Source organism: Doryrhamphus excisus, chromosome 2 (assembly GCF_030265055.1).
Source record: "Doryrhamphus excisus isolate RoL2022-K1 chromosome 2, RoL_Dexc_1.0, whole genome shotgun sequence".
Taxonomy (NCBI): domain Eukaryota; kingdom Metazoa; phylum Chordata; class Actinopteri; order Syngnathiformes; family Syngnathidae; genus Doryrhamphus; species Doryrhamphus excisus.
Genome location: NC_080467.1, coordinates 24,031,716 through 24,048,665, shown reverse-complemented (window position 1 = coordinate 24,048,665; position 16,950 = coordinate 24,031,716). Strand labels below are relative to the sequence as shown.

At 40.3% G+C, this 16,950-nt stretch overlaps 1 protein-coding gene across 1 annotated transcript in view; it reads right to left on the bottom strand.

Annotated features, from left to right (window-relative positions):
• The window catches only part of LOC131104874 (uncharacterized), a 148,975-nt gene extending 132,308 nt beyond the window's left edge, over nt 1-16,667 (bottom strand). Inside the window, exons 1-4 of the mRNA XM_058052514.1 lie at nt 16,208-16,667; nt 14,192-14,849; nt 9,184-9,301; nt 8,934-9,105 (exon numbers count right to left, since the gene is read on the bottom strand). Of these exons, the coding sequence (XP_057908497.1) occupies nt 8,934-9,105; nt 9,184-9,301; nt 14,192-14,849 (948 nt within the window). The 5' untranslated portion in view covers nt 16,208-16,667. The remainder of the gene's footprint in view (nt 1-8,933; nt 9,106-9,183; nt 9,302-14,191; nt 14,850-16,207) is intronic.
• Between the last annotated feature and the right edge of the window lie 283 nt (nt 16,668-16,950).

Sequence of the window (16,950 nt, the reverse complement as noted above, 5' to 3'; positions counted from 1 at the left end):
GTTCAAAAACCAACAGGAAGTCCGCCATTTTAGGTGGCGGCGGCCATTTGGGAGAGGATGTAGGGGTCGTATCTCGACGAACTCCTCCTAGGGGGTTTGACCGAATGAGTCCGTTGTAGCATCAACGGACACTAGACGGATGGCCCACGTTAAATTGCGAAGGATTTTGGGCTGCTACTTAGGATGTGGGCGTGGCACGCCACCAAACTTTTACTTTATCCTTAACTTTTACCTTATCTGGCCCTGCCTGGTGTCTGGCCTTGCCTTGAAGCAATGTACATCAAAGTCAATACACAGTTTGACTGACAGACTGATGATGTCAGTCGATGGACTATGATGTGTGTAAAGCACATGTGGTGGGCGTGGCCACGGCGAATGGTCAGCCTTCGCCATTGACCATCGAAGGCTCATATTTTGCCCGCAGAAGGTCACAGGCTGCTGAAATCTTACACGTAAGGTCAGAATCCAGGCCTGAGCGCCCTGGTGGTGCTCCCATGTGACACCAATCTAAATTGACACACTAGCGCCACCTAGAAGTTTCAATTCATTATCCCTCGCCACCCATTGCACGTATCACTATGATTTTCGGTGGAGACGTCTATCATGACAGGACGCACCTAACGCTCCAGAACCCATGTTCAAAACACAGCGCCACCAACTGGTGGAAATGTATATCTGCCGTAACTTCCTTCCACATGGTCGGATCGTCTCCAAATTTTTTTGAGTGGGTTCGGTCACCCTCCAGTCTGTGACTGTGTGTGTATATATAGACTCTATAGCGCCACCAACTGGTGGAAATGTATATCGGCTGTAACTTCCTGATTCATGGTTGGATCATCTCTACATTTTTTGTGGTGGTTTGGGGTACTCTCCGGTCTGTTACCATGTGTGTGCATAGACTCTATTGCGCTACCAACTGGTGGAAATGTATAACTGCTGTAACTTCTCTATGCATGGTCTGATAGTCTCTAAATCAGTCTGACTGTGTGTACATATAGCGCCACCAACTGTTTAAATTGTATAACTCCATTCCATGTGGTCTGATTTTTTTCTATGGTGGCACCGACAGGACATGACCATGTACCCACTTTAGACTGTATAGCGCCAGCAACCTCTGGAAAAGTAGAACTACATTCTACATGGTATGTCTCTCCTGAGACTTTTAGGGACCTGACCACATACCCACCTTTGAAAGAATTGTCAATATCTGTCGTAACACCCTGCCACACTGTCAATTATGGACACAATTATGTTGACATTCATCATTATACCATCCATCTTCTATGCTGTTCATCCTCCACATGGGTCATAGGTGTGCTGGAACCAATCCCAGCTATATTTCACTGAGAGGTGGGGTACATGCTGGACTGGTCCCAGCCCATATAGACAACCATTTACAGTCAATTTTTCATCGTCAATTTTATTTTGCAAATATAAATACACACAAATTTTGTTTTTGGATCATTACTTTAATAACAGCACACATTTGCCTCAAAGGTCTGGATACAATATGTAGATATTTTTTTTTTTTTTTTTTTTTTTATTCAGTCATGACAACACCAAATATTGTACACAATATTGACATCAATAACATAATCACAAAATCAAAATTCATGTGTTGAATAATAATGACTGAAAAGGCATAGGCAGAAGCAAACTGCTTATAAAAGCCTATCCTATAATTTCAGCTTTTTAGGCTACCAACCTCCAGAAAAGCAAAGAAACAACAACAGAAAATTAATCACACTTATAAACTTCAAAAATAGCTTTACAAACCATTTTCTTAAAAGCCAAAAAGGAATGACATGTTTTTAAATTTATGTTGGCATCATTCCAGAATTTAACTCCAGTGATGGAGACGCATCTCCTTTTCATACCTTTTTTAGCTTTTTGTACAGTAAATTTACAAACACCTCTGAGATTATAGGGACTCTCCTGAATTGAAAAGAACTTCTGTATTGAGTCAGGGAGCGTTTTTGATTTTGCTCTGAACATAATTTGCATTATTTTATAATAAAACAAATCGTAAAATTTCATGACATGAGAATTTAGAAAAAGTGGCTCCGTGTGAGCATAATAATCAGCCTTATTAATGATACGTATTGCTCGTTTTTGCAGTTTTATTATTGAATTTATGGTGCTTTTAAAAGTGGATCCCCACAATTCCACACAGTAAGATATGTAGGGAACAATCAATGAATTGTAGATCAAATGCAAAGCCTTGGAATTCAATACATATCTGGATTTATAAAGGATTGCAAGTGATTTTGACATTTTCCCTTTGATATATTCAGTGTGTTGTTTCCATGTTAATTTTTGATCAATGACAACCCCAAGGAATTTAGTCTCAGAAACTCTTTCAATGTCGACATTACAGATTTTCAGTTTAACATTACAATCGCTTTCATTTAGATTCCCAAAAACCATAAATTTTGTTTTCTTAATATTTAAAGATAATTTATTGACATCAAACCAAGTCTTGAGATTTTCCAGCTCCATTTCTACACAACGCAAAAGTTCCTTTAAATTCTTACCAGAGCAAAACAAATTGGTATCATCTGCAAATATTACATATCTAAAAAAACCAGTTACATTGCAGATGTCATTGATATAGAGAATGAACAATATTGGACCAATCACTGATCCTTGTGGTACACCACATGTGATCTTTCTAAGTGCTGAACTAGTGTTATTGATTTGTACACACTGGTGTCTATTACCTAAATAACTTTCCAACCAAGAATGAGCAACCCCTCGTATTCCATACATCTCTAATTTCTTCAATAACTGTCTGTGATCTATGGTATCAAAAGCCTTCTGCAGATCAATATACAGACCAATAGAACACTCACCATTTTCATTTGCATTTGATATTTCTTCTACCATTTGCATTACTGCAAATGCAGTAGTTCTACCTTCTCTGAATCCGTATTGATTTTCACTTAATAATTTATTTTTATGAATGAAGAGATTTAATTGTTTCACAAACAATTTCTCTAAAATTTTTGAAAATTGTGGCAAAAGTGATATTGGTCTGTAATTTTCCATACAGTGTTTGTCACCATTTTTATAAATTGGGATCACTTTTGCTAACTTCATGTTGTCAGGAAAGGTCCCTTTTTGAAAAGACAGATTACAAACATAGGTCAAAGGTCTGACAATATAATCAATAACATCTTTAATAATTACTGTATCAATGGAATGGATGTCGAGTGATCTCTTATTTTTTAATTTTCTTACAATTTCAATAATGTCAGTTTCATGTACCCCACTTAGAAACATAGAACTAACATTAGTGTTGATCAAATTTTTAAACATGTTTTTGTTGTCATCAGATACAGTAATCTGTTTTGCCAAAGAAGCTCCAACATCTACAAAGTAGTCATTGAACTCGTCAACAATATTTTTTAAATCATCCACTCTATCATTAACTTTATTTATAAAAAAATCAGGAAGTTCTAAATTATTATTTTTATTCTGAATGATAGAATTGATTACCTTCCAAGTTTTTTGTATATTATTTTTACTGTCCTCCAACATTTTACTGTAGTATTCCTTTTTTTGAGTTCTCATAATAGTAGTTAGTTTGTTCTTATAACGCTTATATTTTTCCTCACTATCACTAGTTCTCTGCTGTAAAAACTTTTTGTACAGTTGATTTTTCTTATTGCATGCCTTTTGCAGACCTTTTGTAATCCATGGTTTACCTTCATAATGATCTTTCACCCTACACATTTTTATAGGACAATGCTTATTATATAATTTCAAGAATACAGACAAAAATGCATCATATGCTAAATCTGGATCATCGACATAAACCTCATCCCAGTTACAATTCCTAAGATCCTTCTTTAAGGCTTCAGTTCTTTCTGGTGTTTTTAGTCTCCTTAATTTGCAGGGAAGTTTATTTTTATCAGTCGGACATTTAGCAATTAAATTATGCACAACTACAAAAACAGGAAGGTGGTCACTGACATCACTTATGAGCAAACCACTTGTTACTTGTTGATGAGTATTTGTAAAAATATTGTCTATAAGTGTTGCACTCTCTTTAGTTATTCGACTCGGTTTATCAATTAGAGGCCAAATACCTAAACTGAACATTGTGTTGCAAAATTCTGTTGTCATTTTATGTTCATTCCATTTCATTAAATCAATATTGAAATCACCACAAACAAAAACTTGTTTCTTATCACATACCTTACCTAAAATGTCAACCATGGAATTAACAAGGGAATCAATACAAGAGCCAGGTGTCCTATATACACAACTCACAATAATACTTTTCAGATTCGTGGAATGAATTTCAATTGTCAGACTCTCCATGATATCATCCACAACCGTACTGTCAACCACTCTACACTGAAAGTCTTTCTGTACAAAGAGAGCCACTCCACCACCCCTTTTAGTTTTGCGGTTTACACTAAAATGATTGTATCCCTCCAATATGAAATTGGAGCCCTTTTCATTTGTCAGCCAGGTTTCACTGATGGCAATGACTTGAAAACTATGTTTTAATGATTGCAAATTTTCTTTGATTTGATCAAAATTTGCATAGAGGCTTCGACTATTAAAGTGTATAATTGAAAATCCATCCAGACCGAGTTCATTAAACAGATTTTCCGTGTAATATTTGGACCCAGCGTTCCAATCTTTATAAAAATTTGCATCTGGATCAATGTCATTCTCAAAGCTAAATGATTTATGTTCATCTGACTTCAAAAAACTTAAGTGTGACTCCTCATATATTCTATTGAGACAGAGCTCAGCTAAAAAGTTTTCATTCTCATAGAAATCATCATACTCCTGTTCTAAAGGAAAATATATTTTTTTATCTGTCATATCCTAAGTGAAAAAAGCAAATATCCACAAAAAACAGCAAAACAAAATCACAAATTTTGTACAAATTGGACATTAAATTTTTTCATCTATATATATATATATTGTCATAATTGTTGGTGTGTACATGACAGAAGTATGTAACTCACATATACAGTAAAAACCTATCCCCTTAAGGAGAGGTTTCCACGTATTTATTACATTTGTGGGGATTAAATTGTTACGGTGTTTTTCCTCAAGACAACACTAGTTAGTGGGTTGGAGCAAGTGTGATCCCAAGTTTATCTTATGGTTAATTCTTTTATTTGGGGAGGTGACACTTATGTCGACGTACCCAGAAAGCTTATAAATATTTTGAATATACAGTTTATTGCATTTGGTATCATTTCTATTTTAACAAATTTATCATCAAAAATCTAAGTACAATTCATATTTGGATTTACCCCATCAGTTTGTGGACTAGTGGGCAGCCAGTGTGCTGGATGATGGACTGGATCACGACTGTTGGTTAGAGGGCAGCCTGTGTGCCATGATGGTGGACTCGATCACGATCGCTGGTTGGGTCCTTGGTCTGTGAAGCATCTCTGTGGTCCACCCAGGATCAAAGTGGGTGGAGTGTTTTGCAGGATAGCAGCAGAGACTGAGTTGACAATGTAGATTGTCTAAACTATGAATGAACACGTGTGGGGTTATGTACTAAACATGCAGAAATGACAAAAGCAGTTATGTCAAGCCAATTTATTTTATATATTGCCAATTCAAATCATCAATTGGAAGTTATCTAGAAAGAACCAACTGAACCCCACACGAGCAAGCACTTGGCAACGGAGGCAAGGAAAAACTCTTTGAGAAACCTTGGACAGAACCCAGGCTCTATGGGGCGGCCTTCTGTCTCGACCGGTTGGGTTGAGAGGGATGACGGAGAGATTGTAGGTAGACAGTGGTGAAGAAAGGACAGAGGGTTAAGAATGGGTGGAGGAAAGGATCAGCAGTTGCAGTCCCACGATGACCAGTTCCCGGAATCACCAGTATCCTATCCAGTCAGCAATGGGTGGATGTCAAGGTGCAACGGTGGGAGCTCCTCTGGAAGCAGGAAGCATTCACTACAGGTCAGAGAAAGCGTGAAAGGAAATGCGTTAGTAAACTTGCTATGAGCAGATCATATAAAAAGGTCAAAGAAGACAGCATGAGGAAGGAAATAATAAAATATTAAAAAATAAAGTGTTTTTATGTGACTGGCAACATTTCAAGATGTATTTTATTTACCAAGCAAAGTTTTATTTGTGGTCTGGAGCTCGGTTTACGTATCGGGAGAAATCACATGAGTATAATTGTCAAGTGGCAAAAAAGGCAAGTGTTTCACACATTAACAGAATTTGACCAATATGAATAGTGAAAACAGCTCCATAGCTTACCACATGCAGCAGTTGTCAGAGGTCACTCACACCGTCAGAGGGGTCTTGTCCTGTTGATGAAAACTCACATGCATGCAAACGACTACATTGCTATTATAATAGTTGGTATGATGCACTTATGGGATTAGCTTTACTTCTATGCTATTCTACTGCTACTATGTTAACTAATATACGCATGTACTTCTACTGCGACTATGTCAATATACGTATGCACTTCTACTATGTTTAATATAAAGATGTGTGTGGAACTGAAGACAGGCAGCAACTAGAAAGACAAGAGCAGAGGTTAGTCACAATATACATTCACATATTTACATATTTACATGTTTACATGTTTACATGTTTACATATTTACATATTTACATGTTTACATATTTACATATTTACATATTTACATATTTACATATATATTTACATATTTACATAGCCCTCATTGTTTGCATTACCGCGTCTGAAAAAACGTATTTTTCGTCAGTGATTGACAAACACAATCCACCGTTCTCGGAAGAGTAAACTCGCGGATTGTAAATTGTCCACTGTTAGAAAAATACCAACTATGTGTTCAGAAAAGTCTTAGTTTTAATCCCTTTGAATCTTAATTTTGGGCAGTGTTGAATTTTGCGCCAGTGATTGACTAATACAATTTCTCTACTCGAAAAGTTCTAAAAGGTTTGAATCCCTTTAGCATTTAACTTTAAGACAGACAGGCGGTAACTATCAAGACAAGAGGACAGGTGAGTGAGGCAGCACTGGGATCATTTCATCAGGTACTATATACATATTTACATATTTCATATTTCATATTTCATATTTCATATTTCATATTACATATTTACATATTAACATATTTACATATAATATGTACACTATTTAAATATTATATAAATATAAAATATTTACAATATGTACATGTTTACAATATGTACAAGTTCATTTACTGGTTTGACAAATAACCAGTTTGTGTTCAGAAAAGGCAAATAGTTTCACTGTGGTTTCACTTTTATTCAGTGATTGACAAATACAATCCACCGTTCTCGGAAGAGCAAACTCGTGGCTTGTAAATTGTCCACTGGCTAAACATGTGAGACCACCTGAACCCATTTCACACACCATAAGTCTGCCAGAAGAATGCTGAAGTGGAACGTGTGTGTGTGCCTGTGTGTGTGCGTTTTAAATTTGGCGTTTAAAGGAGCACAAAATCCCTTCATGATCACTGAAATAGGTGGGCATCACAACCGATTCTACATCAAAGTGTGATGTTTTGACATATACATGGTCAATTAATGTACCCTTTTCTGTGGTAGGATGTTTGACTGACTGGCAGAACCCTTTCCTAGCCATGAATGTGCTGATAGTGGAAGATTTTAACAAATTTTCATTAAAATCTCCCAGTACGACAATGCTGGCGTACTTCTGGTGCAACCAATCCAGCAGCGTGCCAAGGTGACCTTGAAACAACGCCATTGGATAGGACGGTGGTCGATACACAACTGCTATTAACACACTGGGTGCGGAGCAGTTCACCAGTAAAACTTCCAAGTTGAAGTTTGGGGCGGAGACAACACTACAGTGCAGGTGGTCTGCAATGTACATGCCAACTCCGCCATGCTGTTGCCCTTGTAATTCTACCAAAGCAGGGTTACTGCTGGAGTAAGACAAACATCGTGGTTGGCTATGGAAATGGTAGCCAGGAATGGTTACACTGCTGGGTGTACATGCTGTTGGCAGCCACGTTTCCGTCACAGCGATGCAGTTAGGCTGCAGGTGCTGTGTACATGCTGCCAAATCTGACGCATGTTTGGTCAAATTTTGGACATTCATCAAGTAAATTGTGAGATGTGGTGGTTGTACATTGTGTGGTGTTTCCCTTTCTGTCAAAAATGGGGGCATCCTTCCTACAGCATCCTTAATGGCATCATTACAATATATTTTTGCTTCATCGAAGTCCTGAATAATCAAACCGGTTAAACCTGTGACCCGGCTCAAGGCTACATATGCCTGCCCTGCGGCAAACACCCTGTCCAGACACACAACTGCATTGCTCACGGTAACACCCTGGACTTTATGTACTGTGCAAGCCCAAGCGAGCTTCAGAGGGAACTGGTGACGCATGCCACCACTTTTTGTTACTTTTTCTTCCTCTGGCACAATAAAAGTACTGCCTTTTCGTGTGATCGATTCACTAACTGTTTGTGCGCGCCTTTGTCTGCCTACTTTGTCATCATCAAATTTAACATAGATCCTACTGGGAAATGTGTCATCCTTTTGGAAAACTATGTCAGAGACGGTGCCACAAACCCCGTTAACTAAGCCGTCTTCAATATCGATGTTTTTGCAAAGCATTACACGTGCATCTTTAGCGATGTGCAGAGTTTCCTCTAAACACGTGTTGTAAACTTTGCTGTGGTGCCCTACTTTTTTTTCTAATTTTCCTGATTTTTTGTTATGGCTGTAATCCTGAGATTTCACTGTTGTGTACTGTGGGCATATTTTGAAAAGCTGATTTAAGTTGTATTCATTAACTTGCCGATTGGTTGGGAAAATGTGTAATGCGGTGCTGACTTCACCTGTTTCCCGCTGCTTTAGAAGTGCGACATCTGTTTCTAACAACGCCGCGCCTTTTGGCTGTTTGCGTAGTCTATTTAGCAATGCTGCAAATACATTATCTTTTTGACGCACAATCGTTGTGAGTTCGACCACACGAAAGAGACTGGTCCACAAGTTCAAAGTGGCATCTTCGACGTAGAGAGGTTTTCCCTTGACTGGCGGCAACTGGTAGAAATCACCTACTGCAATGATGCTGACGTTGCCGAAAGCAGCATAGTCTCCAGTTTGTTTGATCTGTCGCAACCTACCATGAATGTATGTCAACAACTTGTGATCTACCATTGATATTTCGTCGATTATCAAAATTTGGAGGTCCACAAACTTGGCACGCAAGGAATTCACTGTTTCCTCACCCAGTGGTGTGTAAGGCAAACGGGTATCCTTGCCGATGCTCAAGGTGCTGTGGATGGTTGTGGCATTCAGGTTGTACGCAGCAATACCTGTCGGAGCCGTCAGACATACAGAAATGTTGTCGGGTTGCCGACACATTGTTGACAACAACCTGGTAGCCTCATAATGGATGGCTTTAATTAGGTGGCTTTTTCCTGTCCCGGCACCACCTGTGATGAATAAATGTAATGGCTCGGGTTTTCTCCCACCTACTTTCTCGAGGCACCACTGTCTAATTTTGTAAAAAATGTCCATTTGAGTATTATTTAGGGAGCGGATCAATGCCAAGCCATCATTTCGACTCAATGAGTTTTGTTTTTGGATATTTAGAGCTGGTCTATTTTCATTTGCCAAATCAGGTATTATTTCTGCCTCTTCTTCTACTAATTGATGTTTTTTCTGACGCTCTTCTTCACACTGTAGCCGTTCTAATTCTTGTTCGGGACACAACAGACACCACGCATCCTCAGCAACACCGCTGTGATCAATAGATCTTTGGATGCTGTCCAGTTCATCCCCGTTACTGTCAAAATGTTGTTGATTTACATCCACGATGGATCGGACAGAATGCATCGACCCGTCATTTAATCTGATTGCACCGTTGTTGTAAAACTCTTCAAATGTTGGGCAGTTGGCAGGTCTTAACTGCAAATCCACCCGGTATGGCAGATACAACTGCAAAAGGCTACGATAGTATAACTCTGGGTTTTTTGTTTGGGAAAAACACGCAGAGCGTACTACGGCAGGTTTGGTCCGTGTACGTTTGGTCACATGTCCGTAATTATTTTTCAGTTCTATTTTGGATTTTGACCTTTCGTTTTTGGTGACAAGACGGTATTCGGATGCAAATTGCGCCAAGCACATGTCATTAAAGGTGTTGTTATTTGGTCGATTTTTATAGCGATCAACAATGCTGGTCATCCACATGTCCTCTGTTGTTAGTTCCGCTGATGCCGCTTTTTGTCGCAAGACACTGACAGGTAAACTCATTTTAACTACATTGTCCCCTGTTGGAACAAAGACAACTTTACGTGAGCATTCTTTAAGGTGCATATTTGTCAGCCGGTAAACGGCCTCTTGTGCACAAACGTCTCTATTGTGCAGGTACACACTGCCAAGACTTTTTAAGGCCTCTTTGGCACTGACGTTTGCCTGTTTGGATGCTTCTTTCTGGGCATTACTCAGCAGCAATCCAATCTCCCTTTCAGCTTTGGAAATGTACGAAATGATGTACACTACGCAGGCATATGCATCAACTACATACTGGATGTCCATGTTTGCATTCCAGCATTTCAGCAGAGGTTTGCTGTACGGATTGATCCAAATTTCGTTTATTTGGCGCCTTATTATGACCTCTGTACGCCGACCCAAGCGGCGGTGTGCAGTCTCAAAAATTTCTTGGGTTATACCCAGACTATGGAACAAATGTTCCACACTTTGATAAGTGTGGTTCTCGTCAGCCAGGGCTGTTTTTATGGATTTTATGATTTCTGATGCCTCTTCTGCTTTCATGTCTACAGAATTTTTGGAGACTTTCGGACATGTGCATGTTTTAATGCCAGTTTGGCTACCCTGGCAACTGCACGTTTTGTCTCCCTGTCCCTCAAACTGACGGCTAATAAATGTTCGGCCAGACACAGGTTTAGGAAAACCAAAACGACACGTGGTATTTTTCTTTTTACATGTTTTGGAATGTCGCTTTGAATGCTGCTGCACAGAAGACACCGTGTCTGACAATACTTCATCCTGTGTCTGCAATTCACAGGTGACGTATCTATCAATAAAGTCAGTAACTTCCTCATCAGTGTTTACATCAATCTTCGGGGCTTTGTCTACTCAGAACAAACAGTGGACATGTGGAGAACCACGCTGTTGAAACTCGACCCGGTAAAAATAGTCCACAACTTTGCCAATCGGTTGGCTCAAAGACATTATCACCTCTCTCAGAAAAACATGCCACCGGAAATCAAACATACGTGCAGCAGTCACAGGATTGCGTCGCAACAAGTCGCACCTATCAGCCCACTCCAACTCTGCAGCTGTTTGCGTTCTTCCATCTTGTCTCAAAGCACAGTCTAACAAGTTTTGCCACCGTAAATCTGCAGACGAAAAGGAGCAAAACCATGTGGGAACACCAAGCTGACGCACACACGCCAAAATATCGCGCTGCGTACTCTGCCAAAAGGCTGGAGTGCCTCTGATGGGCTTCAAAAAACGATAGCCCTGGTCACATTCCAACAATGTCTTTAACGACTCATCGTTGGTCAACAAATCCTTGGCCATTTTTGCCACCAAACCAGCAATTCCTTTGCGTAAAGCAATGGAAATGCTCGACACTACCTGCAGAAGTTCACACAAATACTGGGCATAGAATATGTATTCCACATTCTGCCCAAACCTCTTATCAGCATGCATGACACGATTATTAAAATATCTGGATGCAGTCAGTCTATATTGCCGTGTATCATGAAATGTAAAACGGCCACGTGGAAACAACACAGGGAAACATCTAGCTTCATTTGAATGGTCAGAAAGCAACCTCACAGGATTATTGCCTTCTGCCGGAGCCACATTCAATATATTGTCATAGTACTGATCCAACACTTCCTGACCAATGTCAACTGGCATTAAACATGTGTCCTGAAACATGCAGTGTTGCTGTCTATCATGGAGCTGTTCATCTTCTGTATCTAGAGGCGGTGTGACATCTACAGCAGGAACACTGTCCTCCACCTGAGAGGCATCAGGTTCCCTACAAAAGTCATTGACCCACTCCTCGTTGTACTCTATATCTTCATAATGCACATTTGACTCTTTTAAATACCTCAACGCTTCTCGAATGTGCATGCTGTCTACAAAATGGTACTCATAGTGTCCTTTGTAAGTTAACTTTCTTTTGAGCTTGACACGGAGCATAGAGCCTTCCATATTGGACCGTGGCAACAAATTTGTCGTTTCAACTACATTGGCCGGAACACAAGTCACAGGACCATGGACACCATTTTGCCCCCCTTTAGGCAAAGCTAGCATTTTCATGAAGGGGATATTTAGTGCAATTAAGTGTTGCTCTAAGCTGTTTAAGCAAGCCAGCTCAGGAGGAATCGGGTCCACACTCAAATTATTTGCAACACATTCAGGTGGGAATTCCCCTTTGCTAAGTTTATAATGGCAACTGTAGCAAATCCACAGCTGCCCTCTACCAGACTCCACCAACACACATGGTACTGTGCACTCTACATCACATTTGTGCAAATACTGCTCATTAATGCACGTGTTCACAAGAGAAGCACTTGCACTTTTGCTGTAATGCTCTCTGTGACACTGCAGGACCTGATGTTTAAACATCAACCTATGGCACACACAGCAGACAAACTGGGGCCCATTCTTAACTTTCTCTAAAAACTGCTCAACAACAACATCAAACTCTTCCTCTCGCAACTTTGCAGCATGCCTTCGTGTCTTCACATCTGCAATGACACTCATTTTATGTTCTAAACTACTGTGATATTTCTTAATACTAGCAAGTTTTACAATGGCCCGGTGCCTTGTATCTATTTTATATTTTTTGACGCTCTGCGCCTTGACTTGTTCCCTGTGCACGCTGTCACTTTTGTACTTCTGGACGCTACGTGTCTTGACTCTGTCGCTGTGCGAGCTGTCACTTTTATACTTCTGGACGCTACATGTCTTGACTCTGTCCCTGTGCGAGCTGTCACTTTTATACTTCTGGACACTACGTGTCTTGACTCTGTCCCTGTGCGAGCTGTCACTTTCATACTTTTGGACACTACGTGTCTTGACTCTGTCCCTGTGCAAGATATCCCTTTTATACTTTGTGATGCTAGATGTTTTAACTATGTTTTGATGCACTACATCACTTCTATATTTTGCTACACTCCTTGACTTCATTCTCTGCCTAAAGACAGCTTGTTCTTTGTATTTCTTTACACTCAATGTTATTTTCTTCTCCCTTTCCAACATTTCGGCCACATATTTGGATCTTTGGTCCAGGGCCTTCTTCTTTTTAATATACTTGGATGGGCTTACAAGTGTAATCATGGACTGGCGTTTTTCTTTGCTTGGTTCAACAGCCCTATTCACATCATTAGAACCAATACCTTCACAAATTTCTTGATTGTCCAAATGCTTGTGAGACCTGGTATCATGCTGACTGGTATCAGGTGTACCACTCCGACAAATGCCAAAGCAACTTCCTAACAGGCCCTCATTGACACATGTCACACACTCGTAGTGATTACCACTCGAGTTGTCCAAATAAATCCCGCAACTGGATTCTGACGTTGAACTATATCTCAACCAACGCTCAGAGTAAAAAGTAAAGATATTTATTCCTAAACTATCCGCTGCAGCCTGAATTTCCACCTCTGTTGCCCAGCTATTGACATATTTCATTTTGGAAACACTAATATACTCTGTCAAACAACTGTACTCACTCCTGAGAAGCTTCTCGTAATCTTCACAGTGCTTTTCCATATGTTTAACCACATGGAGTCTAATTCTCCTGTGATTTTTCTGTGTGCCACTCACCGCTTGTGATATGGCACGGAAAAAACAGTTGCCGTCAGCAACAATGCTCTCCTTTTTACAGGGAGCTCCCAAGGGTCCAACACGCAAATTGACAGGCACAGTTTTAACTTCACAATCTATATTCAAAAGTTGGCACACATCTTGGGAGTCATTTTGAAGCATTGGACAAAAGGCATGCTGTGTGGTAACAACACTGACTACTTCGACATCAGATGCACATGTACTAGAAATGTCAGCCATTTTTAACTTTTTGGAGACATCAGTCTCCTCCAAGTGACGTTTTCTATCAGCTACAACAGTCACAACAACACCAGCTATCTCAAAAAGTTTCTCTGTTCCACCAAAACCTGCAGCCAAATTGCTAATGTGATTAGCAAGATCATCGAGACTACCAAAACACAGAACAACACTGGTTCCATCACTGCACACCATGCCATTACAGCTGCGCGAGTGTGAATCCACCAGACAATACTGACCAGCATCACAAATTATGGCACAACTACTTTGACAGACCGTAAAAATGCATGTGCTGTACTTGCTAAACATTGTTTGTAAAGCATCATGCAGAGTGACGTGAATTCCGTTTTCAATATAATAGCCAGAAACTACATTGACATCACCTGAAGCATAATCATCCTTCACACAAAACTCAAATTTGTGTCCAGCAATCACCTCCTGTTTGGGCAATTCTGTGGCACACAAAAAGTGGGAGGGGTGATGAATTACGTGATGTTCCCTTAGAGTAGTATACAACTGATCGCCTTCAACAACAGCCATGTCTAGATCAGCAGTATCCCACAACAAGACATTTTTAATACTGTGTAAAGCAGTGACACATAAGGCAATCGCCATACACTGTGTTCCTGCATACTTAAACCTTGTATTACCTTGATGAAATGACCCTTTTACCACCTTTTGTAACCCACCTGTTGGTACCTCCACTGGTGACAGTGAAGATACTTCGTCCCTACCTTTTGGCACAACTGCACAGTCAACAGCTTGGGCAGCCTTGGGTGTGCGTCGCATACGGAAACCCTTCTTCTGTGGCATCTAAAAGAAAACAGATGAAATCAATGTCAGTTCCCACAATCAGAATCAGAAAAAGGTTTACTGCCAGGTATGATCAAACACATACTAGGAATTGGTTTTGGTGAAGTTGGTGCAGACATTAAAAAGAATGAAAAATACTAAATATACAGAATAAACAGTAGAAATATGTATATGTAGATGGCTGTTTGTTTCACCTCTCTCCTGAATGGAAAGAGTCGTCACTAAGGTGGGGGGGGGGGGCTTTAAGGCAGGTCTGCACACTCCTATAGCCTCTTTCACCGCCTTGCTAAACTTGTACTTGACTCTTTGTACTTGTTTTTGTTGCCACTCCCGCATGTGTGGGGGTTTTCTCTGTGCACCCCCCCCCCCCCATTGACGATGCCATATTGTCCATAAGCATGAGAGTGAGTGTGAATGGTTGTCTATATATATGGCTGGCAACCAAGATATATCCCGCCTCTCGCCCAAATACAGCTGGGTTAGACTCCAGTAGCCGCGGTAGAAAATGAATGAATATATCCATACATTTTGTGTACTGCTTATCCTCACAAGCGTTGCGGGCATGCTGAACCTACCCCAGCTGTATTCTGGCAAGAGGCAGACTACACCCTGGTCAACAGCAAAACCACAGGACACATAGACAACCATTCACAGTCACATTCATGGCCACTGACAATATGGGGTGGGTGGGTGTGTGTGTGTGTGTGGGGGGGGGGGGGGGGGGACAATAGCACCAGCCCCCCCTCTCATATTTTGTGCATCTATTCAGGTGTGCGTTTGAGTGGGCACATGCACACGTAAGTGTGGCGCTTTGGCTAAATGACTATGTTAATCATTGCAATCATGGCGTCGAAAAATGATACGCTATCGCTATTTAACACAGGACACAGAATCGTTACTTTTAGGTGTAAAATACTCCCATACTTTTAACATCAGTGAGAATTTATTTTCTCCCCGCCTGCTCCGATAAGATGGCAAATTGCCCGCTAACGGCTCGTTTAAGGTGCGGCAACAGCGAATATAAATTTTCGATGTACAGCGTTAAGCTCCGACTATTCGTGTATCCTAAACAAACGGCCTACGTGCAGCAGCACCGAATAGAACTTGAGCTATATGGAGTTAAGTTTCGACCGTCAGTGTATCCCAAACACGCACTAATGACAACGTATAAATACATAAAATTATACATATATGGCGAAAAAGCCGAAGAAAAACAAAATGGAGTTAAGCTCCAACCGGACGTGTACTCCGGCGGAACGCGCTCGGCAGAGGGGCTACAGTCTTTTTATCATCAAGAACGTTTTGTCCTTACAAATAAATATATTTCAGTTTACGAAGTCTATTAAAAGAAAACTCACCTCTATGTCGGCAGATGAAGTCCAACACAATGGCAAACTGCAGATTCCTGCGAATATGGGTCCTTTGTCCTGATATCGGCAATGCAAAAAGCGTTCTCTCTCCAAAAGCGTTCTGTTCGGTCGAACAGAAGAAGTAAAGCGTGGTCGCGCGAAGCAGCATTTATAGCACCATGCACCACACCGTGGAAGAACTGACCAATCGTAGCTCACAAAACCAACCTGTCAGGCTCCGCCTTTGGATAAATGACCAATCGTAAGTCACTCAAAAAACAACCTATCAGCGATTGTCTGATTGAATGTATTGTGAAAGTTGGGCGGGTCAATATTTGAAAAATGACCAATCGTGCCTCACTCAACAAAATGTCACCTATTGACAAAATGAATATAGAAAAAACAAGCATATGGCATTGCGTGCTCACTGTATAAAAAAGAAATCGCTGAAAATCTGCAGAAGATTCACCACAACGGCTCATTTAAGAGCCATCCACTTTTCCATAAAGAGCAAAATGTTCCAATGCATTCCACACACCGCAACGCACTGCTTCAGAATAAAACATAAACCAATGGTTGTCGAAAGGATCTGACCATTAGAATGATGTACAAAATACTACACTCAGAAAATGACCCAGAGCCTTATTAAATATAACAATAATAAAGTTTACTAACTTAGTAAAACCTCTGAAAATCATTTTATCGCTTACATAAATAAATGCTTAAGTCCAGCGCTTAAGCTTGGTGACGTA